At 41.1% G+C, this 26,020-nt stretch overlaps 1 protein-coding gene across 5 annotated transcripts in view; it reads left to right on the forward strand.

The window, feature by feature from the left end:
- The window catches only part of TMEM131L (transmembrane 131 like), a 171,350-nt gene that overhangs the window by 71,613 nt on the left and 73,717 nt on the right, over positions 1-26,020 (forward strand). For all 5 annotated transcript variants that reach the window (XM_032148459.2, XM_032148462.2, XM_032148470.2 and 2 more), the window contains exons 4-7: positions 12,515-12,583; positions 18,189-18,312; positions 19,396-19,512; positions 20,680-20,790. In XM_032148459.2, coding sequence (XP_032004350.1) covers positions 12,515-12,583; positions 18,189-18,312; positions 19,396-19,512; positions 20,680-20,790 — 421 coding nt within the window. The remainder of the gene's footprint in view (positions 1-12,514; positions 12,584-18,188; positions 18,313-19,395; positions 19,513-20,679; positions 20,791-26,020) is intronic.

Here is a 26,020-nt window from a genome sequence, read left to right on the forward strand (position 1 = left end):
ATGTTGCCATGGCATTTGTAAACTGTTATGGCGCTGTTGGAGTGTAGCAGTGAGGACAACCAGAGGTTGCTCTTGTGGCCATCTTGGTTTTGGTGGGTTTGGACCGGCTTCTTTACTGCAACCTGTTTCATCAGCAAGGCCTTTATGACCCGTATCTTGTGCCGACCTCTTATCTCATCCAAGACTTAGAATGCCCTAACTGTCTGGGAATGCAGCCCAGTAGGTTTCAGCCTCGTTTTACCTAGCTCCTATTTAAGATGGAGTTGCTCTGGTTCAAAAGCCTCTGACAAACCTGTAGGAATTTAGCCACATTCTTTCTTCCACTGCTGTGTTATATCTGATGGACTCCTTTCTCCCTAGACTAACTGGGAAGCAAGATGCAACTTTCCCTGATTTTTTCTCATCTGATTTTGCAAGAACTCTGCAGTTTCACACAACACTGAACAACTTTAAGTAGAGCAGGAATACAAGTATTTTCCCTTGTAAGGTTCCTGCCAGCCACCCCACAGGAAGGAGGTAATGTGTATCGGTATTTGAGGATGTTCTAAGCAATCTTCAAAGAGTAGGATAATTCTTACCCCTTGCCTTCCCTGCAATGTAAATGGCAGTGGTTCTTATTGACTATGCTCCTTCCAGGACTTTGTTCCTTCCAGGTGGGGATGTCACCTGTGTGCTCCTTCTAGCACCTCTTTTCTTTCTGGTGTGGCCACATCAGTCTGGAATACCCTCCCACCTTTGGTTCCCTGAAGCATCTCGTGGAGGTCCTTGCACGTCCCTGCAGGTCTAGTTCTGAAGCAGAAGGATAGGCTCTGAACCAGTCACATGCAGGCACTTCCCAGTTTACATCAGTGCAGGGCCAGAGCCACCCTAGGCTCCCACCAGAACCAATGGCTTTTCCCAGTGAAAGACAGCAGGAACCATCCTTTCCACACTTAGGATTTTCTTTGTTTTACCATTAGATTTGGGTTATGTTTGAGTGACTTTTATTGCTTCAGCCACTTAGCTTTCTGGTTTATTGGGATGCTCTGGTTCTGGCCGCCCTGAAAGGCTGGCATGGCTGAAAAACCCGCCTCCCTCAGGGCAAGCAGGGGCTGGAGTGATGAGGCCATGTAGTATTAGTTCCGCTGAGCAGCTGCCACTGGCAATTTCTGGTGTTGGAAAAGAATGGGAAGCTGTTCTAGTTAGAATTAAAGCTTACATCTTAAACAAGAGAGCGTTTTCTCTCTCCGGAGACAGTCTGCAGATATGCAGCTGCTGGCTCCAGGAAGTCTTTAGGGACCCCACGTTGCCTTCCCCAGGGTACTGGGATCTCCTACTCGTGGGACAAGGTGGAGACGTTTGTTTTCCTGGCAGCAGTTTGGAAACTGCCAGCGCGATACTTCGTCTTTCACCCCATTTGCTGGAACTTAGTCCCGTGGCCGTACCCAGATGCAAAGGAGCCTTGGAAATATGCCCACTTAAAAATTCCATTATGTGAAAGAAGACGAGAAGGGGGGATATTAGGGGCCAAAGAGCAACCTCTGTCACAGAACCTTGGGAAAGAAACAATGAGATCTTTACCATTATTTCTCAGGGAAAAACTGCTTTTCGTACAACATATGTTTAAGTCACATACCTCCCCCAAAAGGGGGGGAGGCGGAAAAAAAAACCAACAAAACAAATACCCAGCAGCTGTCTGACTTGTGTTAAGAAGTCCTTGTTTTTCTGGGCACACTCTAGACTGGTTTCTCCAGTGCCAGTGTTTGTTGGGTTTCACATAAGAAAAATCATTTTTAAAGCCCTTCTCTGACAGTGAGGTTATATTATATAAGTGAGCTTGGTGATAGTAAATTATACTTTATGGGCAAGTGTGTGGTCTATGCTAGTCTGCTGAATGGACAACATGAAACTTCAATTAAAGAGGTTTCTGCTGCATTCTGTTTTAAAAACATTATGTTCAGAGGCTAGATTTTTTTTTTTTTTTTTTTTGAGGAGAGAAGACTTAACTTTTTGAATAATGACATATTGTCTAGGTATTCTGAGAGATGGGACTGGGCCCTGGTGGAGTGAAACGCTGATACACATGTTAGTATTGTGCTTGACTATAACAGCTGCTGTGAAGCGGGGGTCTCCCTCGCTCATGCTGGCTCCTTTCCTCATGAGGCTGGTCCTTCAAAGAACAGTTAGAAATTTTTCATTAGATTTTTCTGGCAATCTTGTTAACATTCTTTGTATTTGTCTGAAGATCATTTTGAGATATTTGCTCATATTGGGAGTTTTTTAAAAAAACACCTGTCAGGGCCGGGTGCAGTGGCTCACGCCTGTAATTCCAGCACTTTGGGAGGCTGAGGCAGGCGGATCACCTGAGGTTGGGAGTTCCAGACCAGCCTGACCAACATGGAGAAACCCCGTCTCTACTGAAAATACAAAATTAGCTGGGTGTGGTGGTGGGCGCCTGTAATCCCAGCTACTTGGGAAGGCTGAGGCAGGAGAATTGCTTGAACCCGGGAGGCGGAGGTTGCAGTGAGCCGAGATCACGCCACTGTCCTCCAGCCTGGGCAACAAGAGTGAAACTTTGTCTCAAAAATAAAACCAAAAAAACAAAAAACCCCCAAAACAAAAAACATCTGTCAGTTCAGTGTATTTTAGTAAAATATTATTCTGGGTCATAAAGTTACGTAGGATTGTTCTTTGGTCCTACTGAGAAACTCTAGAAATTAATTATCTTTTGTACTTCACTTTTTATCTTATCAGCCTTTCTGTGATCTGTATGCCTTAACTTGTGTTTTTCACTTTGTTAAAACTCTTCCTCCAACCTTACCTGAAGACAGCATGTTCGGCCTTCTAGATCCTACTCAAATGCCACCTCTTCCAAAAGGCATTTCCTAACTTGCTCCACGCCGGATGATGATCTCTTCCTCTTGTGGACACTTAAAGTACTGTGGACTGTGCTGTCCCTTGTATCATATGTGCTATGTACTGTAGGAGATACGTGATACATACATAATACTGTGAGCCTCTGAAAGTTAGGCAGCCTGTTTTTATTTGCCTTTGGATTTCTGAATCTAACTGCCTTGGGTAGATAGAAGAAATGAATGTTGGTGGGATTTGGCATGTCTGCCTTTACAATATGAATAAGTTCAGCTACCAAGTTGCTTAAAGTGTTATAGATGAGCTTTAAAACATGGCTAATGCACCGTTAGGGAACTAATACTTAAATTTTTATGGACACTTTGAGAACTCAAAGTTGGTTTTCTAAAAATAACATGCACAGTAATGCATGAACTTGCATTGTCCACCCATGATCAAAGAGGAAAAAGTCCTTCATCCCTAGACTCCCTTATCTGCTAGGGTTTGTGTGAATTTCTGCTTTGGCTTCTTTTTTTTATGTATAGTGTCTGGCAAACTCTGTTAATGCTGGAGGTATCTAATACTGAATGTTCGTGTTAACTTGTCCTAGAGCTGAAAGGTAATGCAAAATGTATTTTGTATTTTGCAGATTTTATAGTCACATTTCATTATTTTAACATATAGTAGAGTGACCTACCCTAGTGTCTAGGAAAGATGTCAAATCTTTAAACCACAGAGGAGAAGCCATGAAAGTAAGGAGAAAGTTGGAATGGGAGCTGGAGTAAGGAGAAAGTTGGAATGGGAGTTGGGGAAATGTGAGCTTAATTGCTGGCCTGTTCTTTAATAGGGTTTTGCGAAGTCCTTTAACTACTTGGCTAAAGTAGATCTTTATAGTATGTGCAATGTGGTAAGAGTAAATATGTAAATATAATAATGTATTTTAAAATTCTTTGAGTTGGAGATAAAATGGCTTTTGGTCCTCATAGAATGGCGGGGGGTGAGGGACAGATTTCTTTGGTTGCACATGGAGTTAAGGAAGACACAGGAGTCAAGGTATCAACAAAGCTTTCAGCTGGGCAGGTAGGCCAAGGCACTCACCAGCGTGGGAATATAGTACAGCCAGCTGAGGGGCATTGCAAGCAATATGGTGAACTGCATCTTTTATTCCATTGGGAGGTGCCTGTGGGCCATCCACGGGATGACGCCTGGTACAGATGGAAACACGAGTCAGGAGCTCAGCAGAGTCTAGGCCACAGATACCCAGGCTTGGGAAATGAATCAGTCAAACCACAGAAACCAAACTCTGGCTGATTTGAGCTGAAAAGGAATTTATTGAAAAGATGTTGGGCAGCTGACAGAATCTCTAGGAAGACCAAAGAACCAGGCCCAGAAAACAAGCCAGCAAAAAGAGGAATTAGCAGCTAGAGCCACAGCCAAAAGTATTCCATGGAAATAGACTGCTGAGAACCCCACCCCATCACTTACCCTGCTGCAGTACTGCTGTGGTCCCCCAGGACAAATTCTTCAACTTCTTTGCTTCCTTGTGGCATCAGCTTGCGGAGGCCCTGCCTCAGGCGGGTAAATCTGGAGAAGTCTGGGTCATGGGCTAGCACCCCAGCTGTTAGTGGGGCTAAGTAAAACTAGTATCTGGCCCTTTCCGAATCCAGGAGGGATGACTGTGGGAAATGTACCAATGCAGTAAAGGAAGATGCTGAACAGCTACAGAAATCACAAATGTCAGTGAAGGAAGCATTAATCTGTGGCTGATAGGCAAACCCACTGGATGGGTGCAATAGGCTAGAGTGAGAAAAGAGTAGAGGAAGAGCTTTGGAAATGACAGCATGGAAGAGATAGGCAGAGGAAGCGGAGTTTGAAAGGGAGAAGGAGCAGCCACAGAGGTAGGAGGTGGAGGTTTCCTGGAAACCCAGGGAGAGCCATTCAAGAGAGGGTAGGTAGCCAGTGGAGAGGCCAAGTCAGCTCGGTACTTGATTGCGCAGGCTGTGATCATTTATGACCTCAGCAAGGGCCGCGTTGTTGCAGAGAGGGCTGGAGCCAGAGAGCAGTCAGGTGGAGGCAGAGTAGTGAAGGGGCTGTGAATGCACGATCGCATTCCCATTCAGCCACCCCACAGCTAAGTGCACTTCGACAAGTTGTTTAAATCCCCAAAGCATCTTTGTGTGTGAAAATGGGATGGATGATAATTGGTATCCACACAGGGTTCTTAGGATTATATATAATAAAGTGCTTGGCACAGCATCTGGTATACTGCAAGTACTCCATAAATTTACTTGCTCTCATTGTTAGATCACCTGTGGTTTGGCTTCGAAGGGAAGAAGAGGGCTTGAAGCGGCTAGGGAAGGTGGAGAAGGATCTTAAGTGAGCAGGGCATGATTCTTTTCATGTAAGTAAGTGGAGGAGACAGAGCTGGGAGAGAGATGGAAATCCTGGAGAGGGCAGGACAGGGGGCTGTGAGCCTGGGATGCATCCAGAAAGAGCAACTGTGGGGTTAGTCTGACAGACGCAACGTCTCCTTGGATAGTGTGGATGCATAGGTCATCAGCAATGTGAGGGACAGATTAGTGTGGATGACTTTTGTCGCTGTCTTAGGAAGGCCGGCCATCAACACGCTGGGCTGCTGTACATCCCCAGGTCCTGTTATTAGCGAGAGCGCCTCCAACAGACCACTCTTGGTATTGCTCCAAGGACTTTTTGATTCCTCTCTTTTGGTTTAATAATTGCTTTGACCTTGAAGCCTGAAGCTTTCTACAGTGAAAGAAACTGGGAAAATCATGTCCTACCAAAAAACTTTTTCTCATTGGTGGGATTTTAATGGAGATAAATACTGGTTTCTGCCTCCATTGTTAAATGGTTCTTTGCAAGTAGTTAATTGACCGGTAAGAATGGCAGTTCCAACTTAAGTAGCAATGCCTGTGTCTTTTATGTTTTTTTCCTATCAGTAAACTTCCGGGGAGAAGTATTTTTTAAATTAAAAATAAAAGGAAAAACGACTTGTACTAAGATCATGATGTAGAATTTTATAACTATGTAGTTATGTAACTCATTTAATACATTGTGCAGCTTAGGCCATTTGTTTTTCAAGCAAGGCCCTGAAGCTCAGTGCCTTGCCTCAGTTCATAGGCGTTTCCAGGCAGTGAGAGCCTGGGGAAGGCCGCCACCTGGAGTAACCAATCTGATTGTTGGCATGCATCGGTATAGACACCCCCCAGGCTGGGACTTTTTATATCTGTGCAGGGATCGATTTGAAGTCCAGCTGCATAATGGAAAACTACTGAATTCCTCTAAGGTCCCAGGAGGTAGCAGCTGAGTCTTAGAAATACCTGTCTCCTGCTCGGAGGAAGATGGTGGTTGACTAAGTATCCCATCAGACACACTGTTTAGAAGAAAAAGATGCAGGGATCTCTGCCGTTATGGAGTCTCCAGGTCTCTTCCAGCATTTCCAGCTGTGGGATCTCTCATTTCTTTGAATAATGAGAACAGCCCAATAAGTGTCTCATTAGCATAACATGTCATTCCTTGAGCACTTCAGAGTCTTGACACAATAACATTATTCTGGTTACTGTGGTCTACTTAGTTACCTTTCTTGAGGCAGAGGGGGTTTGTGAAATGGATGGGAAACCTTTCCGCTTGTCCATGCAACCTTTTGCCGACATCCAGCGGCTAAAGCCATTGTTGCTGTGGCCATAAGGTTTTTGTTTTTCAAACACCCGCTGTCCTTTCAGGTGTTGGAAGAGTTTGCATCTCAAAGACAGCTAGCTAGATGTGGGGGCATCAAGAGATGGATGAAACCCAGTTCACTGAGGAATATGGAAACCCAGACAGTTCAGTCCTCGCTGTAGGTGCTCACTGTTGTGTCTCAGATCCCTGTTAGGAGGTGAAGCTATTTTTCAGTTGTTCGAAAGGACAGGCCCTCTTCTGAAAAACTGTGGTATTCTCCAGGAGCTGAGTAAACCCTTAGGAATAAGGCCAGCACACATCCACAGCACGTCACCTGGGGAAGTGTCTGCTGAGTTTCCCTCGCTTCCCTCCTCATGGGGCCAGCAAAGCCTTCCTGGGTAGCTGCTGTGGGGCCCAGGCTGCCCTCTGCCTTGGGCTGGCCCTCTTCCCTTACCCCTCACACCGGCTTCCCTGCCTCACTCTCCTCGCTCCACCCCCAGAGCCAGCAGGTCAGCTTGCGAGTGCACTTTCTGTGCTCAGTTCTCCAAGGTGGTCCACGCTATCTTCACTCCTGCCATTGGCCTTACTGGAAGCAGCCTCTGTTCAGTGTCCCTCCATGGTAGCTGCTCATTGAGGCCCACTCAGATAGCCCCATTCTCCAAAGGCTTTGCTGAGTTTCTCAGGTGGGTTTTCCCTCTTCTGTTTTTGGACTCTCCTGATCTCTGGGTTTTGATCATGGGCATATGAGGCAGTCCAGCCTCCTGGATGGTAAGCCTGAGGGGAGCATCTTCCTGGAGCTGACCACCTGCCTCCGTGCAGCTGAGCCTTATTAAATTGCCAAGAGCTTTGAGGTGGGGTCAGCAGTCTCTGGCCCTGCCTCTCACTCTGGGGAGATGGAGCTTTGTCTTTGAAATGACGTGTTTTGGTTGGATAACATTTGTGAACAGCTGGAACAGTTGGTTACAGCCAACTCATTTCCATGTCTACGTTACTGGACTCATTTTTTAAAGTGTGTCTGATATCAGCAGACAGATTTAATTTTCCTAGGAATAAGAAATCTGGGCATCTACATGCTTTTGAAGGATCTTGGAGTCATCCAATGCAGCTTGCTCATTTTGCTGAAGAAGAAACTGAATCCCTGTGTCACATTGGTGTTCACGTCACACTAGGACCTGACCCAGTATCTTCTAATTTCCAGTGAAATTTCTCTTGTATCAGCCACTTTTTCAAACTGTTTCTTTTTCTTTTTTTTTTTTTTTTTGAGACAGAGTCTCGCTCTGTCGCCCAGGCTGGAGTGCAGTGGTGCGATCTTGACTCACTGAAAGCTCTGCCTCCCGGGTTCACGCCATTCTCCTGCCTCAGCCTCCTGAGTAGCTGGGACTACAGGCGCCTGCCACCACGCCCAGCTAATTTTTTGTATTTTTAGTAGAGACGGGGTTTCACCGTGTTAGCCAGGATGGTCTCGATCTCCTGACCTCGTGATCCGCCCACCTCGGCCTCCCAAAGTGCTGGGATTACAGGCATGAGCTACCGTGCCAGGCCCAAACTGTTTCTTTGTTGTATGTCTGTAGAAAAAAATGTGGCCAAAGTTTTTAAAAAGATTGTTTTCTTTTAAAAGATAAAAAAGGCCAGGTAAAATCTTAGGCAAAGATCAATGTTTTTTTAAAATAAGACGTGGAAATCCTTGTCTACAGGTCCTGCTGCTGAGAAAGCTCAGCTCTTTACAGACAGTCTTTAAAATAAGGACTAAGAGTGTGTGGAACAGGATCTGTATCAACAAGAGCTCAGGCACTGCAGATGGCTCTTGCCTTTATTTCTTATCCTCGTGCCTTTCTCCTGTTATAGAAGCAAAATGGCCCCTTTTATGTGTTGCCGAGGCTGGAGTGCAGTGGTGTGGTCATTGCTCCCTGCAGCTTTGAACTCCAGGGCTCAAGGGATCTTCCACCTCAGCCTCCCCAGTAGTCGGGACTACCAGCGTGTGCCACTGAGCCCAGCTAATATATATATTATATATATAGTAATAGAGATGAGGTCTCACCGTATTGCCCAGGCTGGTCTCGAACTCCTAGACTTGAGCAATCCTCCCACCCTGTCCTCTTAAAGTACTGGGATTACAGGTGTGAGCCACTGCACCCGGTCCATTTTTCTCTTAACTAGGAGCTTTTTTTTTTTTTTTTACAATTATCTTACAGATGGAGAAGGGGTGAAAATTAGAAATATGTGGCTTAAATTTATAATTGATTTCTACAAGATGCATGTAATTATTTGGTGCCAAGTTGTGGGGACTCCTAAGAGTAAAAGAGGCCAGGTGGTCTTTGACATAAATGAATCATTATTACTAAGGGTGAAACATGAGAAGGGTAAAATGTGAAATGCTGACTTTTGCAAGAAAGGAGGAAAAAGGAAATTTTATCTTTTATTGCTATAGTTCTTGAGATTTAAGTTATTTCTTTGAAGTGAACTTTGGCATTTCAAACAGGATATAATTTCTTGGCACTGATATTTGAGGATAATTGTTCATGTCTGTAGCTGACCAAATTTTAGCAGTTTGTTCTCTCCCACACTCCCCCAGTTTTTTAACAAATATTTGAGCCAGGCGCAGTGGCTCATGCCTGTAATCCCAGCACTCTGGGAGGCCGAGGTGGGCGGATCAACTGAGGTTGGGAGTTTGAGACCAGCCTGACCAACATGGAGAAACCCCATCTCTGTTAAAAATACAAAATTAGCCAGACCTAATGGCGCATGCCTGTAAACCCAGCTACTTGTGGGGCTGAGGCAGGGGAATCGTTTGAACCCAGGAGGTGGAGGTTGCAGTGAGCCGAGATCACGCCATTGCACTCCAGCCTGGGCAACAAGAGTGAAACTCTGTCTCAAAAAACAAACAAATATTTGAAACATATGCATGTGTAAGTACTCTCCAGATCATTACCTATGTCTGAAATAGTTTTACCTGCAAGCACTTTTAAATTTATATACTGACGTTAAAACTCCTTATAACTTAATATAGTATTTTTCAAGCTGTAAAGTCAATTAAGCTGAAATCAGCCAATGAGAAAAATAACTTATTTTATGACTGTTAGAGAAAAAAAAATTGGCATGGTTTTATTTCTCTATTTGGGATCAAAATAGAGTTTTCTTTGAAGTTAGAGACACTCTGGCTGTTTCTACCATATTACTCTAGGTTTGGCCCTAAATGTCTGATTTTTACTGGGTATGTAAAACTTTCTAATTGTGGAATTTAAAAACCTCTATCAGAATATGAGACAGCCCAAGTTTATATTTAATTTATTCTATAATATTCAGAGCTAATTATTACCATCCCGTTTGGGACTTTTAATTCCAGAGGTCGATGTTGACTTTAAGCTCAATCAGCTTCTCCGTCTGTTCTCTTTGCTTTTCTTATTAGATGAGGGTCATCCTGTTAGTAATATGAGCTAATATTTATTGACCTTAATGAAGCCTTTGCTTCATATCTGGCACATCATTTTATCTCATCCTGTTATTTCATTTTATTCTCATGATAACTATGGGGTAGATCGTTTCCATTTTACAGAGAATAAGGTTAGGACTTGAGAGAGGTTAAGTGACTGATACTCTCAGGGCTAGAAGGTGATGGCCATGGGCCTGGAGTGCTCTGCTTCCCAAGCCCTCATCAGCAGGCCAGACTGCACCAGTTCCTTGGATAGGTCATACAATGCCTGAACTTGACACAGGGCTCATGTTTCCCACTTCCACAGATCTGGATTGGAATTTGGGCTCTGCCTTTTAGTAGCTATGTGACCTTGGGTGAATTACTTAAATCCTCCAAACCTCGTCTGTTCATGTGGAAGCTGTGTAAAATCTGATGGCAAATTCACTTTTCAGTGCACAAGACAGGAAGAAGACTGTCATTAATTACTTTATCCTATGCAGTAGCCTGACTTTTCTCAAGATTATTTTTGGTGCATGAAGTTGCCTGTTGTTTTTTTTTCTGCTTCTGAAATACTGAGCCTGGCCAGCTCTGTCTGGAGTGGGGTCCCTGTGGTGGACCTGCTGTGGGCACCTCTTCACCTTCGTTACCACCTGTGGTTCTTCACATCATTTCCGGAGGCAACTTCTCCGCAAGCCAGTTGTAGAATTAGTGCTGGCCTTTTAGGGTTTGAGTAAATAGCATACCTCTTCTCTGACCGTGTTCAAAACAAGTGAAGAGATTGACAAGAATTAGGCAGATGGAGCCCAAGGCATCATTTTATTTATTTTTTTATTTTTTGAGACGGAATCTCGCTCTGTCGCCAAGGCTGGATGGAGTGCAGTGGCGCGATCTTGGCTCACTGCAAGCTCTGCGTCCCGGGTTCATGCTATTCTTCTGCCTCAGCCTCCCGAGTAGCTGGGACTACAGGTGCCCACCAACACGCCCGGATAATTTTTGTATTTTTAGTAGAGACGAGGTTTCACTGTGTTAGCCAGGATGGTCTTGATCTCCTGACCTTGTGATACGCCCGCCTCAGCCTCCCAAAGTGCTGGGATTACAGGCGTGAGCCACCGCGTCTGGCAGCATCACTTTATTATTAATACAGCTGGTGCTGGAGATAGAATAAAGGAGGTACAGACTATAATGGAGAGAGGATGGAGAAGGAGAAGCTTAGATAAAGGCAGAAAGTGAAGGGAGGAAGAAAAGATTGCAACTAGATTCTTCCTGTGAGACAAGGACTTTGGAAGGGTTCTCAGGTCTCTGCATTGTTTGTACTTTCAAGAAAAATGGGTCCTTGGAAAGAGTTGCTGAAAGGTCACAAAGCCTATTGGCCAGCAGGTTTAAAAGTCAAATTTCCACTCCTGGACCGGCCTTTGAACCAGCTTGGTTGATGGCTGCTGGGTGGGAGGAGAAAATGGAAAAATTCTATTTACTTATTTATTTTTGAGTCAGGTCTCAAAAATGGCCTTGCTCTGTCACCCAGTCTGGAGTGCAGTGATGCTATCATAGCTTATTGCAAGCTCAAACTCCTGGGCTCAAGCAGTCCTCCTGCCTCAGCCTCCAGAGTAGCTGGGACTACAGGCGCATGCCACCATGCCTGGCTAATTTTTTAAATTTTTTAGTAGAGATAGGGTCTCACTGTGTTGTCCAGGCTGCTCTCAAACTCCTGGACTCAAGTGATCTGCCTGCCTTGGCCTCAAAGTGCTGGAATTACAGGCATGAGCCACCGCCTCTGGCCAAAAAGATTCTATTTTGGAAAGCTTGTTCCAGTCTTTGAAAACAGTTGTTCGTGTTACCTTTAGGAGCTTCTTCAGTTAAACCTCTTTAGATTAATACAGCTTTTAAAATGTCATATAGAAGTTGACAGTTTTTTGATACTCATATGTATATTTTGTATTTTATGTTTTTAAGTATGTTTATATGTCATGTATCTTTATTATGGTTTTCTGTTACATGTTTTTAAAAATGTTTTGATATGTTTTTCTGCTATATTGATTTGTGCCTTTTGACTGTGAAGGAAAATGAAATCATAGTGATGATTAATAACTGAAATGTGACCTGCCATGTGAGATTCTGTATGATTGTTATCAGGCTTGTGATGGTTGCAGCCTTGTGATGGTTGCAGCCTCACCAGCTATGCGACACTGCCCTTGCCTTGTTATAAGAAGTCTTAACAAAGTCAGAGGCCACAGTCCCCTCCCCCAGGCCAACTTTACTTGTATGTCATTTCCTGATTTAGGGTTTATGAAAATAGCCGTGTCATCCAAATTCACCCAGAAATGAAGGCTATTACAAATTAAATCCATCTCTATTTCTGTCTGAATGCTTAAAAAATCTGTACATTTGATATGAAGTTCTGCTAACCATAATCTTAAATTATCTTAAGGTTTACAACTCTAGAATTATACCAGACTTCTAATAGTTCAATTTTATCATTTAAAATCTATAAGGGAGTAAAATTATGTGTCATGCATTGAGAGTCATTAGTCTAAGTACATTATATCTCAGCATTTAAATGTTAAAACTACAACAAAATCAATCTCTCTCTTCTTTTTTTAGCTTCTCGGACAAACTATTTAGTGGAAAAGGCTTACATTTTCAGCCATCAGTTTTAGATTTTGGAATACAGTAAGTATCTTTTCTTTATAATTAAAACTCATTTTATTGATACTATTTATTTTCAGGATTTTTTTACATATATGTACAATGTTAAATTTTAGGTATATTGATAATATGAAGGGATATTGATCCTGGGACTTAAGAGAAATATTTTTGTGAAAATATTTTTGTGAATATTTTGAGTACAAGAATTGTTTCAGCCCTTTCTTTAATATTTTTTTTTTTTTTTTGAAACAGAGTCTTGCTCTGTCCACCAGGCTGGAGTGCAGTGGCGTGATCTCTGCTCCCTGCAAGCTCTGCCTCCCGGGTTTATGCCATTCTCCTGCCTCAGCCTCCCGAGTAGCTGGGACTACAGGCACCCGCCACCACGCCCGGCTAATTTTTTGTATTTTTAGTAGAGACGGGATTTCAGTGTGTTCGCCAGGATGGTCTTGATCTCCTGACCTCGTGATCTGCCCGCCTCGGCCTCCCAAAGTGCTGGGATTACAGGCGTGAGCCACCACACCTGGCCTTCTTTAATTTTTAATAAGTATACCTTTTAATATTTTATAGTGATTGGAATTTAATAAGAAGTCAATGTTGTTTTTCCCAAAACAAATCCGGTTATTTTATAATGAAAAACTCTAAATATTGATGGTCTCTGAATTTTTGTACACTAGATTCATTTACTCACTTGGTTTTACTTCTTGCTGTGCCTTCTGGATTCAAAATTGCACCATGCTTACAGTTGTTAGGATTAAGACTTTGGAGACTCAAGATGGGGAAGGCAGTGCATAAACTGTAATGACTTTACAGTATCTTGTAAAGATCCACAAGATGAAGACAGTGTGATCTGAGTGTCAGTTGAGGGCCTAACTTGGGAACCTGGAAAAATTAAGGAAGGGTGACACTGTAGAGAGAAGGCAACATAAGGACTCTTGTTGTCTGTGATAAAGTTTGAATCTTCAAGTGTTAAGCTTCCTGGTTGCAGAATATAGCTGCATTGAAAAGATAGAACTTCTAATTAGTAGTTTCAAGAGCGAGAGGTAAAAGCACTGCTTGTTTCCGGGGCTGGCAAACAACACTTCAATTTCATGAAGAGCCTTTTGAGTGACAAGCAAAGTTTTGTGAATGAAATAACCATGGCCGTAGGAGAGCATCTGGGCTGGGTTAGGGTGGGCTCCTGGTGTGCCCTCCTTTATGCATTTATGCATCTGGATTACTTGCTTTACATTCCTTTCTAATCATCAAAATGTTAGAGCTGCAGTGAAGGAGAAAGAACTTGGAATTTTTTTTTTTTGAGACCGAGTCTTGCACTGTCACCTAGGCTGGAGAGCAGGGGTGCAGTCTCGGCTCACTGCAGCCTCCGCCTGTTGGGTTCAAACGGTTCTCCTGCCTCAGCCTCCTGAATAGCTGGGACTACGGGCGCCCGCTACCATGCCTGTAATTTTTGTATTTTTAGTAGAAACAATGTTTTGCCATGTTGGCCAGGCTAGTCTCAAACTCCTGACCTCAAGTGATACACCCTCCTTGGCCTCCCAGAGTGCTGGGATTACAGGCATGAGCCACTGCACCCAGCCTGAACTTGGAATTTAAAAGGACCATGTTAAGCTTTTTAGAAAAAGATTCTATAAAGGGAAGAAGAGAAAACTGGGACTTTGCTGACTTTATAAAATTCTAGGTGTCTGCTTTTTTGATTTTTTTATATTTTTACTCTTATATAAAGAAAGTTTAATAGAAGCTGAATGTTTAGTAGTTTAGTTGATAATATAAATAAGCTGAATTTATCGTAACCTCATCCGTTTTAAATTGAGAGGGTGCTATACTTTTGTGAAAAATCTTTATTGTGAGGCTGAGCGCAGTGGCTCACACCTGTAATCCCAGCACTCTGGGAGCCCGGGGTGGGCGGATCACTTGAGCTCAGGAGTTCGAGACCAGCCTGGCCAACATGGCAAAACCCCTGACTCTAATAAAAATACAAAAATTAGCCAGACATGGTGGTGAGCATCTGTAATCCCAGTTACTTGGGAGGTTGAGGCACAAGAGTTGCTTGAGCCTGAGAGGCAGAGGTTGCAGTGAGCCAAGATCATCATGCCACTGAGTTCCAGCCTGGGCGACAGAGGGAGACTCTGTCTCAAAAAAAAAAAAAAAAGTCTTTATTGTGAAAAGAAATTTTGATTCAGGACCTACTTTAAAAGAATATATGTTATAGATTGGTAGATACAATAATAGTAGCAGTAAGTATAGCTATTAGGATAATAATTCCAGTTCATAGGATCCTGGCTGTCTAAAATATTTACTCTTCAGTAACGTAAAAAAATCCTATAGTCGATTCACATGGGGTTATGTTTACAGTTGTCCCTCGTTATCCACTTGGGATTGGATCTAGGACCCCCATGGATACCAAAAGCTAAGGATGCTCAAGTCCCTGGCATAGTATTTACATACAACTTCCCATATACTTTAGATTATCTCTAGAGGCCGGGCATGGTGGTTTATGCCTGTAATCCCAGCACTTTGGGAGACCGAGGCAGAAGGATCACTTGAGGCCAGGAGTTCAAGACCAGCCTGGGCAACACTGTGAGACCCTGTCTCTATAAAAATTTTTTAAAAATTAGCTAAGCTTGGTGGTGCACACCTGTACTTCCAGCTACTCATGAGGCTGAAGCAGGAGGATCACTTGAGTCCAGGAGTTCAAGGTTACTGTGAGCTATGATAATGCCACTGCACTCCAGCCTGGATGACAGAGTGAGACCCTGTTTCAAAAAAACAAAAACAAACAAAAAACTCTAGTTTACTTATAATGACTAATACAGTGTAAATACTGTGTAAATAGTTATACTGTTATCTCTTTTTTTTGCTATTGTTATTTATTTATTTATTTTTCCCTCAAACACTTTCAATCAAGGTTGGTTGAATCTGCAGATATGGAGAGCCGACTGTATATGATACACTTTTGTTAATTAGCAATATGCATTAATCTCTGGTCCTAATAGCTAGACGCATGCTGAGAGAATGCTGAAAGTCTTTGATTTGAAAGGATTTCTGATTTTTAGATGGAATCACCTTTGGAGGACTTAGTTACATTTATATAGTACTTATGGTTCCCAAAGTGTAATCATGTCCGTTGTCATTTGAATTTTATATCAGTCCAGTGAAAACAGGCATTATCTGAGTCTGTGTGTATCGTTTTCAAATATCTCTGTATTTGAGCATGTACTACAAATGTTTTCATACATTTGTTGCTGAGAAGGAATGCAGTTTGTTCAAGGTCATTTCACTAGAAGTGGTAGAATAAATCTTCTGATTTCTAAGAGCTCTCATAATGCTATTTTTCTTGTTAGTGAGATCTGGAATATGATTATGAGAATTAGTCATTTTGCTGAAGTTAAAAAAAAAAAACTCAGAACAAACTTTAGCCTAAATTAGAACACATTTAAGATTAGTTGAGTTTTACCTTATGTCTGACAAATGGTTTAATACATAGACATTAGAGTAAAACTTTAGCCTGAGGGTTCTCCTCCTGATTTCTTCACTGTCCCAGTTCAGCTTTTGCTATGGTTTATTTTGCTGTTGGCCTTGAGCAAATCCCAACCCTCTTCATAGCTTTGATTTTCCTGGGGGGTTGTAAAATCGGGATCTTGTTACTTGGTTGCCTTCTGCCTACTTCTTAGGGCTTATGTGAAGGGTTAATATTCTGCTGGTCCTAAGATAAAAAGTGCTAATCATTCCTAGAGATTTTAATCATTCTTTTGTAGTGTTAAATTAACAGAGTATCTTCCAGTTGTCACTAGTGAAGGAAATTTATATCCTCATAACAGTTTTAAAAATAGAATCTAAAAAATAGAATAAAAATAGCACAGTGGTGACTAGGCTTCAGCTGGCATTCTCTGTTAGGTCTGGAGAGATTTCTGGTGGTGCAGTCACTGGCTCTGTAGCATTGCTGTTTTGCATTCTTATTTTCTCATGTATTTCTCTGATAGACATTTGTATTCTTAGAAACCTTGTATTTCAATTATGTAAATGGGATATAAAGCTTTGAGGATAAGTATTAATAACTTTGATGATTGATATTATTTACTTAAAACCAAAAACCACAGAAGTCCTTATTTATTTAATTTTAATTGTGGGAAGAAAGGCAGATACGAGCCCACTGCTCTGAGGTAAGGCTTTTCTGAAGTGACCCTTTATGTGTATGGTAGTGTTGAACATTTTTTTAAAAAATGATATTACTTAAGAACACTTTGAAAAATCAGGATTTTAATCACATTGATGTGGTATTTTATTTGTAATGGGATGTGAAGAACTATGTTTTGAAATACACATTGGATATATTAAACCTTTTGTTAAGACTAGTGATTAAAAGTAAGGGTGAAAGCCAAAAGAAAAATTCCAAGGATTTGATGGTAGTAATATAGTATTTTGGAAATCTCATTGTGTATAAGAGAAGCAACATCCATTTCATTTTTCCTGAAGGATACATTTTTAATATCAAAGATTTTACCTAATTTTACCTAATTCATTCATTATGCTGATATTTTTCTAATTTTATTCCAACTATAGATATAATTCATTCAGCTTAAATTAGAATATAATTTTATTTCTAGGCCATCCGAATGACAGCTGTATATTTGGCTCTCTCTGCCACTGAGGCTATTAAAACTGAAGAAATGACTAGTGAAATTTTTGCTGGCTTTCTGTTCATTGCAACATAATTGAACGAGACTGAATTTGGTCTTGAGCAGTAGGAATCAGTTAAGTGATTAGAGGGAGCGTTGTAGGTGGCTCCAGGTAGGTGGGCCTGAGCCCAGCTCCTTTCCTCTTGGCAATTCCTTTATCAGAGCCAAGACATTGTAGGTGGAGAGTGCTGCCGAAAAGAATTAGTATCAAGCCCTTCATGAATTAGTGTATTTGCCACGGAGCAGGGATTCTTACTCTGAGGTTTGTGGAAGGTTTTGAAGCTGTGTATGAAACTTTTTGTAAGTGTATGTTTGTGGAGGGAGGAGCCAGAGCTTTCATCAGAGTTTTTGGAAAGGCTCATAACTTAATGGATGAGAACCTCTACTGCAAAGTGCTGCAGGATTTTCAGTTTTCTCAAAAGAATGGCCTTTAGCCATAATTAAGTTTTCCTTTTATAAGACCTAATAAAATAACATCTCCTTGTGAGTTGAAAATACATACCTCCCCAAAAAGTCTCTTACTCAGAAAACATAACCCTAAGAAAAATTGGGTTTTTCTATGAGTACGGTTTCTCACCTAAACATATTTTCATTTGAATTAGAGACTCGGGTCCGAGAAGTGCCAGTGAGCGCCTACATGTGTTTTGTTTTGTTTTGTTTTTGCAAGCATTTTAATGGCCTAGATGGGTTAAATTTTTCTAACACTGAAACCAATGGAGTGCTACTGTGGGTTGGCCTAAGCCTTATAAAATAAAGTTTTTTTTTGTTGTATGACTTTTGACTTGTGAATTGAATGCTTTAGTACCAACACGATTGGATAATTTAACTTTGTGATGAACAGCAACAGCTTTCTGGGTTTAAAAATATGTGTGTATATATATAATAATACATATATATGTATGGTAATATTTATAACCACACAATACATTGATTTTTCTCTTTGTTTCTCCTCCTAGGTTCCTGGGACATCCTGCAGCAAAGATTCTCCATGCTTACAACCCTAGTAGGGACAGCGAGGTTGTGGTGAATTCAGTGTTTGCAGCTGCTGGACATTTCCATGTGCCGCCCGTTCCCTGCAGGGTGGGTGTTGATGGACTCCTGGAAACTATGCCGTGGCAGGCTGCCAGGTTTTCTTGCTTTCTTTGGCCTGAAGTTTTTACTTTCTGCTCCCTGTCTCCCCCTTTTTCTGCTACCCAAACCTTTTCCTTCTGTGTGTTTACCTTAGCATTTACTTTTCCAGTTGCTCATTTTTATAATTTTGGTGGCTTTTGATATCTACTGGGGCCGGGGGAGGTGGGGGGTTGGGGGAGAGTTTGAAGACTCTCAGCTGTGTAGTAATGTATATATATTTAACATGGCTCTATTGTGACTAAAGAAAGTTTGTATTACTTGTCTTGAATGACTACAAACTCTGAGGCATTTAGTAACTAACACAAGTTTATAGTTGAGACCTCTTCCATCTCTCAAGCCTACTAGGAAATTTAGGTCTCCTTTCTAAATGCAGAACTGCAAGGTATAGTGAATGGCTCCTTGTAAAGCTGATTGGCACCATAACACAGGGCTCAAACTTAGTCTTCTCATAGTTTTAATTTCAGTGATCTGTAACGTTTAGTGAAGATCCTAATTGCTAGTAGGCTTTTATTTATTTTGCTTACTATGTCTGCCTGATATTATGTACTTAAAAAAAAAAACAGCTGGGACTAAGGATGTGTTGTAAGGGGAAGCCCAATATTTGGTTTATGACAGTCTGTCTGGGTAAACGTTGTTCCTGATTTTTATTACATATCTACATGTTTGCACGTTGGTTATTGTCTATATTTAAGTAGAGATAGAACTGTGTTAGCCAAAGACAGTTGGACCTGTGGGGGTGGAAGAGGAGGGGAAGGAAAGATGTGAGACTCACAGCTCCAGTCTGAAGCGAAAGGATTCATCCTAAGTCAGTGGTAATATTTGCTATATCCTCTTAGATATAGGAAATATCTAAGAGCAGATAATTGGATGCTGATCAGTTTGGGGATTCTTACGGATTCATGATACTGATAAATCAAGGGTGCACGATATACAAATGTCTGTTAACAGAAATTGTCAAAAAAAGAAAGTCTGTGAAAGACAGTTTATCAAAGGAGGCCATTCCAAATGGCTGATTGGGGACCTTTCTTTCAGGTAATTCCAGCAATGGGGAAAACTTCCTTCAGAATTATTTTCTTACCTACTGAAGAAGGAAGCATTGAAAGTTCCTTATTTATTAATACCTCTTCGTATGGAGTCCTTTCCTATCATGTGAGTAACTTTTTCCTTTTGTCACATACTTTGGTGACTTAACTGTAGGGGTGTGTGTGTATATTTTTAAAAAGACTTTTGGAAATGTTGTCACCTGGTTTATGTCGGTAAAATACAAGACTGTTAGTGATGTTAAAATCATCAGCGTTCACCGTTTTCTGCCTGACATGCCACAGTTGGCTGGCTTTCCTACTGATGACAGAGCTATAGTCCTACTGTGGATCTTTGGAGGATACTAGAACAAAGCAAGGCAATCTGTCACACAGTTTCCCGTCATAAAATACAGAAGGCTTTCAAAACTCATGGCTCTCACCCCACGGGCATTCAGAAGGAGGCGCTCTAAGGACAGTCTCTAGTGATTTTGCCTACCTTCCCTCCTTGGCTCAGGAATATTTCTGATTAGGAGACATTGATTGTGTGCTTGGAGGCTGGTTCCAAGGGAGCTCACTATTCATATCAAGGTACCAGGAAGGGAGCTTGAAGAATCTTGTTGCTATTCTCAGAAATAGGAATCTTTACCTTAAATGGTACCTGGTATGGCATTTAACAAGATGTGGCATCAAGTAATTTAAGTTCCAAGATCAGTAATTTTTGTGGTTATTTCTTACTGGATTCCATTAAAGAGGTCCCATATCAGAAGAGTTGCCTACTTGTGACCAGATTTGCTATAGTGAGGAATATTCAGCTTAAATACAGCATTCTAATCTGTTTCATTTTTTATTTTTTGAGACAGGGTCTCACTTTGTTGCCCAGGCTGGAGTGCAGTAGTGTGATCTTGGCTCACGGCAACCGCCTCCCAGGCGCAAGCGATTCTCCTGCCTCAGCCTCCCACCACTGCCTGGCTAATTTTTGTATTTTTAGCAGAAACAGGCTTTCACCATGTTGGCCAGGCTGATCTCAAACTCCTGTCCTCAAATGATCCACCTCCCTGGGCCTCCCAAAGTGTTGGGATTACAGGCGTGAGCCACCGTGCTCAGCCGGCATTCTGTATTTCTGAAACATTAATTGTGTTTTTTGTAGACAAAGATAAATAAAATAATTGGATTAGTAGAGTCTTGAAGGCCATGCTGATGAATACAGATTTCCTTTGGAGACGTGCTTTAGCATTATGGCAAATGTGTTTTAAAACTCTAACAGAGGTGCAATTCTCTCTCTCTTTTTCTGCAGGTGTCTGGAATTGGCACTCGTAGAATCTCTACAGAAGGGTCTGCAAAGCAGCTACCAAATGCTTATTTTCTGCTTCCAAAGGTCCAGAGCATTCAGCTATCTCAAATGCAGGTCATTTTAATAGATTTACTTTGAATGCTGATGGCCACCAAACTTTGTAACCTTCTCAGAATTGGTTATTTTACTATTTTCTGCTTTTTGAAAAAATTATATAGAAATAATATACATATATAAAATATCAGTGGATTCCACGTAACTTCTTTTTAATGGCTATGGAGTTCACAGTGTTGATATTCCAGAGTTTGCTTAATCTTACTGTTGGTCTTTTGAAATGTTTCTTGTTTTTCACTGTTATTACCATTAGGCCATATACCTATTTTATAAGTTTCTTTAATTTTCCTTCTGAATCCTCTGTTTCCTTGGGGCATGTTTCATAAAGAGGAGAGATACTTTAGTTAAAGACTGTGAACCATTTTGTAGAGCTTGTTAAATCTTACCAGCTTGCTTTTCAGGGAGGCAGCCCCCATGGTCACGAGTAACAACAGGCCCCTAAGGATGTCCTGCTTCTAGCCCTGCCCGGATGGGGCTTGGTGGGAAGAGCTATTTCTGATGTTGTAGTAGATGTATAACGATAAGTTTAAATTCTTTTAATATACATTTCATGAATCATTTTATAGGGTTGGCTACTTTTTCCCTTTGATTATCCATATTTCCTTGTAACTGGATAATTTTATAATTGAGAAAAGCTCTTGAAACTTACCTGTTCTTTCTGATTGGTAAATAAAGAACATTGCTTAGAATTTGTAGTTAGTACCATTAGTACCTGGGGCTTTCATTCATTCAGCACTTTTCCTGAGCCTCTACTTTGTGCCAGGCCTTGGTCTAGAGTTTGTATCTGCATAGAGCCTACATTCCAGTTGGGGAGAAAAACCAAATTAATTTACCTCTAGGGTTATATCTGGGATCTTTATCACCAAGTACATAATTCTTAGGGATTTTAAATAGTATTTTTATTTTTATAAAACTGAAAAGCCCCTCCTTGCAGAATTTTAAGGAAGACTTCTTTTAATTTGCAAATTTATATTTGGTTTAAATCCTAAAACCAGGGGGGGATGTGTTGAAAGGTTTTAAGCAGGAGACTGATACTGATGTGCTGTGGCTTGCATTTTTGGAGGGCCAGATGCCTCATCAGTGGAGATCTAAATATTGGAATAGAGACAGGTATTCAGAATACCTTAGTTACTGGGGGTTAATGTAAGGATAAGTGGAATGAAGGGAGAGAGGAAACTGACTCTGTCGTCTCCTAGAGAGCTAGAACAGCATACCCATTCTCTCATCCCCCTGGCCTGGCAGATCCTGTGTACTTCTCATGGTGCCTCCTGCCCTTTACCACACCCAGGGCATCCTCATCTCTCTGATGGCCAACTGATAGTATCCCATTAACTGCCAGGATCTACTTTAGTCCCTTCCTACCTCTTTCCCAAAAATTCAAGTTGGACCACATTAGTCCCCTGCTTGAAACCCTTCAGTGCATTCCCGTAGGTCTTATAATTTAAACCAAATCCCGCTTATAGCTGTAAGGCCTGCGTGGTCTGGCTGCTGTCTCTGTTCAGCCCCATTGCTCACCACCTGTTCTTAGTCTCTAGCTCATGGCCACAAGAGCCTTCCCCCGCTCACTTGTGCAGTGTCATTTTCCCTCCTGCCACAGGTCCCTTGTGTCTGCAATGTTCTCAACCTCCACCTCCAACTTTTCTCCAAATTAACCCTTATTTCATCCTTCCTTTTTCAACTCACGCTTGAGCTCTTCAGGGACTTTTGCCTCTCTCCCCATCCTAATTTCTGCTCCCATACTTATCTAGACTTCCGCTCCCATACTTATATCCATTAAATAATCACATGCCCACATGATGCAATCGCTTCACCATTCTTTCCATCACCCATGGAATGGAAGCTGCATGAAAACAGGGACCGTCTGTTTGGGCTTCCCATTGTACTCCCTGCACCTCACCTGGGAAGCAGTGGTTGAGTGGAGTTTTGGCCCGAGGTAGCTCTGGGGCTGTCCTCACAGGCTACGTCTCTGTCTCTCCCTGCAGTGTAGCCTGCTTTGGCAGTGCCTTGGCTTTTCTTGGTCTTTGTTTCTGCTTCAGAAGATACCAAGCTCTGTTTTTTTTCTTTTTTGTGTTTTTAAAATGTATTTTGTAAACAGTGTTATGAAATATAATTCACATACCACAAATCTGCCCACTTAAAGTATACCATCCGTTTTAGTATATCCAGGTTGTGGAGCCCTCACGATCACTGTCTAATTTTAGAACATTTTCATTGCTGCAGTCTCTTATTTTCTGTCTCTAAAGATTTGTCTATTTTGAACATCTTATATAAATGAAATGTATGGTCTTTTGTGATTGGCATCTTTCCCTTAGCATGTTTTCAGTTTCATCCATGTATTTCATTCCTTTTTATTGCAAGTAATACACATTGTAGGACATGCCACATTTTGCCTAACCATTCATCATCAGTTGGTGGACATTTTCATTGTTTCTACTCTGGCTATTATGAATAATGTTGCTATGAACATTCTTGTGTAAGTTTGTGTGGACATATCTTTCATATCTTTTCTCTTAGGTGTATACTTAGGAGTGGAATTTTGCTGGGTCATATGGTAATTCCATGTTTAACATTTTGAGGAACTGTAAAACTGTTTTCTAAAGTGGTTGCATCATTTTACAATCCCACTAGCAATGAGGATTCCAGTCTTCTACAACTTTGCCAACACTTGTCTTCCATTTTTGTTTGTTTTTTTAAATAGCCATCTTACTGGGCATGAAGTGGTGTCTCATGTGGTTTTGAGTTGCGTTTTTGTAATGAATAATGACATTGAGCATGTTTTCATGTGCTCAGTGGCCATTTTATATCGTCTTTGGGGAAGTGGCTGTTCATATCCTTTGCACATTTTAAAATTGTGTTTGTCTTTTTATTGTTGAGTAGTAAATGTATTAAATTCTGGACATTGGACCTTTATCAGGTACATGGTTTGCAAATATTTTCTCCGTTTCTATAGGTTGTCTTTTCATTTTCTTGATGATGCCCTTTTAAGTACAAAATATTTAAATTTTGATGAAGTCAAGTTTTTCTGTTTTTCTTTTTTCACTTTATGATTTTAATATTATATCTAAAAAGGCCTAATGTTATGAAGCTTTACTCCTATGTTTTCTTCTAAAGTTTTATAGTTTACATTTAGGTTTATGACGCATCCTGACTTTAAGTTTTAACATATGGTGTGAGGAAGGGATTCATTTTCATTCTTTTGCATGTAGATGTCTGGTAGTTCCAGTACCATTTGTTGAAAAGACAGTTCTTGGTACATTGAATTGTCTTGGTATCCTTGTTGACCTCTCATCTGTGGCCCCATACCTGGCTGTAGATTCTCTCCTTCATTTTTCATTTATCCTAGGATCTGTGAGTTTAGTTAAGTCACTTTCTAAGGCTGCTCCTTTTGCCCATAGTTCTCTCCCATTAGTCAAAAATAGTTACTGAACATTATTTATTGAGTGTTCCAGTAAATGATAGGGCCATGAACACACACAGTGTCCCTACTCTTGTGGTGTTATGGTATAAAATACTTCAGAGTTTGTAGATGAAACTTAATTTATTTTTTTAGCTGGTCTTTTGTTAGAAACCAGTATTAAAAAATCTGAATATCAAAAAAAACTTCTTAAAAGGCAGTTACGTTAATTTCTTTCACTTTTACTGTGATTTAGAAAAATAAATTTTAAAGTTTTTTTTTTTTTTTTTGAGACAGAGTCTTGCTCTATTGCCTAGGCTGGAGTGCAGTGGTGCGATCTCAGCTCACTGCAACCTCCGCCTCCTAGGTTCAAGCAATTCTGCTGCCTCAGCCTCCTGAGTAGCTGGGACTACAGGCATGCACCACTAAGCCCAGCTAATTTTTGTATTTTTAGTAGAGACAGGGTTTCACCATGTTGATCAGGCTGGTCTTGAACTCCTGACTTCGTGATCCGCCTACCTTGGCCTTCTAAAGTGCTTGGAATTACAGGCATGAGCCACTGCACCCAGCCTAAAGTATTTTTTAAGGCTTGCTATACCTGAAAACAAAAACTTAAAAAATTTAAACCTAAGAAATAATTGTGGCATTCCTCTAGAAGAAAAAAATCTTGACTATAATATTTCTGCATCTAAATTGCATACGTTATGTGAGTTATTTGTTGTATTTTAAGTGGCTGTAAAGTTGTCAACTGTTCTTAGAAAGGAATGTCTTTATTTTGATATTCTACTGGTTTTACGTTTTTTACTCTCTGCCTGTTGTCAAGAGCCCGTTGTCCAGGGTTGGGGAGTTAGTGGATTCAGGAGGTCAGACTCCCTCAAAGAGGATAAGAGGGTGTGGAAGGTACCAAAGGCATAATTGCCTCTTCTCCAGTATAGAGCTAGAAAGTATATCTGATAGAAAGCTAAGCAAGAAGGTTTAGACAGAAATATGTCATCAGCTTTTCTTTAACTTGTTCTCTTAGTGCCATGTGAAGAGAAAATAACTCTGGTTTAGGAATAAAATTTGAAATTGAGAGAAGAAATACAGTTGTTTTATGTATGTCAATTGAATCATTATGAAAAAGAAAACTGAGACTAAGATGATAGTAGTAATTTAAAAGTATTTTCACTGAGACAATAGGGCCATATAATTTTTAGATTTTTGTATGTGAGTGGGTAAAAAGTACAGGCTGATTATATGTTTGGGTCTGCCTTACATATGGGTCTAAATATGGATTTTAGTATAATTCATTGAATATTTAAAAAATTATCTGGCTTCAGCATAGGCAGAGGGTAGAAAGGCATGTACCCAAGGATCCCTGCACATAAATAGTCTGGAAGGTGAAGGTTCCAAAATTTGCAGTTAACTGGTTGACTCGTCCATCTGTGAAATGCTGATCAGAGAAGGAAAAGCAGCAGGAATATTTTATAAAACTGTGGAGCATGGATTGTAAAATGGGAGATGTGCTTGATGTAGTATGTTGAGGACACATAATTCAAATGGCATTTAAAAGATCGTTATGAGTTATCTGTTGCAAAACTTGAAATTTGGGTTGCCAGAATAATCTCAGAAGGTAACAGATGTTTTGCTGCTGCAAACTTAGCAAAATTCAATCATGAGAAAGGAAAGCAGTGAGAAAACGGGTATGTACCCTTTTTTTTTTTTTTTTTTTTTTTTTGAGACAGGGTCTCGCTCTGTCACCCAGGCTGGAGTACAGTGTTACTGTCTCAGCTCACTGCGACTTCAGCCTCCTGGGCTGGAGCCATCCCTTCTGCTTCAGCCTCCCGAGTAGGTGAG

Source organism: Hylobates moloch, unplaced genomic scaffold, assembly GCF_009828535.3.
Source record: "Hylobates moloch isolate HMO894 unplaced genomic scaffold, HMol_V3 SCAFFOLD_3, whole genome shotgun sequence".
In the NCBI taxonomy this organism is placed as follows: domain Eukaryota; kingdom Metazoa; phylum Chordata; class Mammalia; order Primates; family Hylobatidae; genus Hylobates; species Hylobates moloch.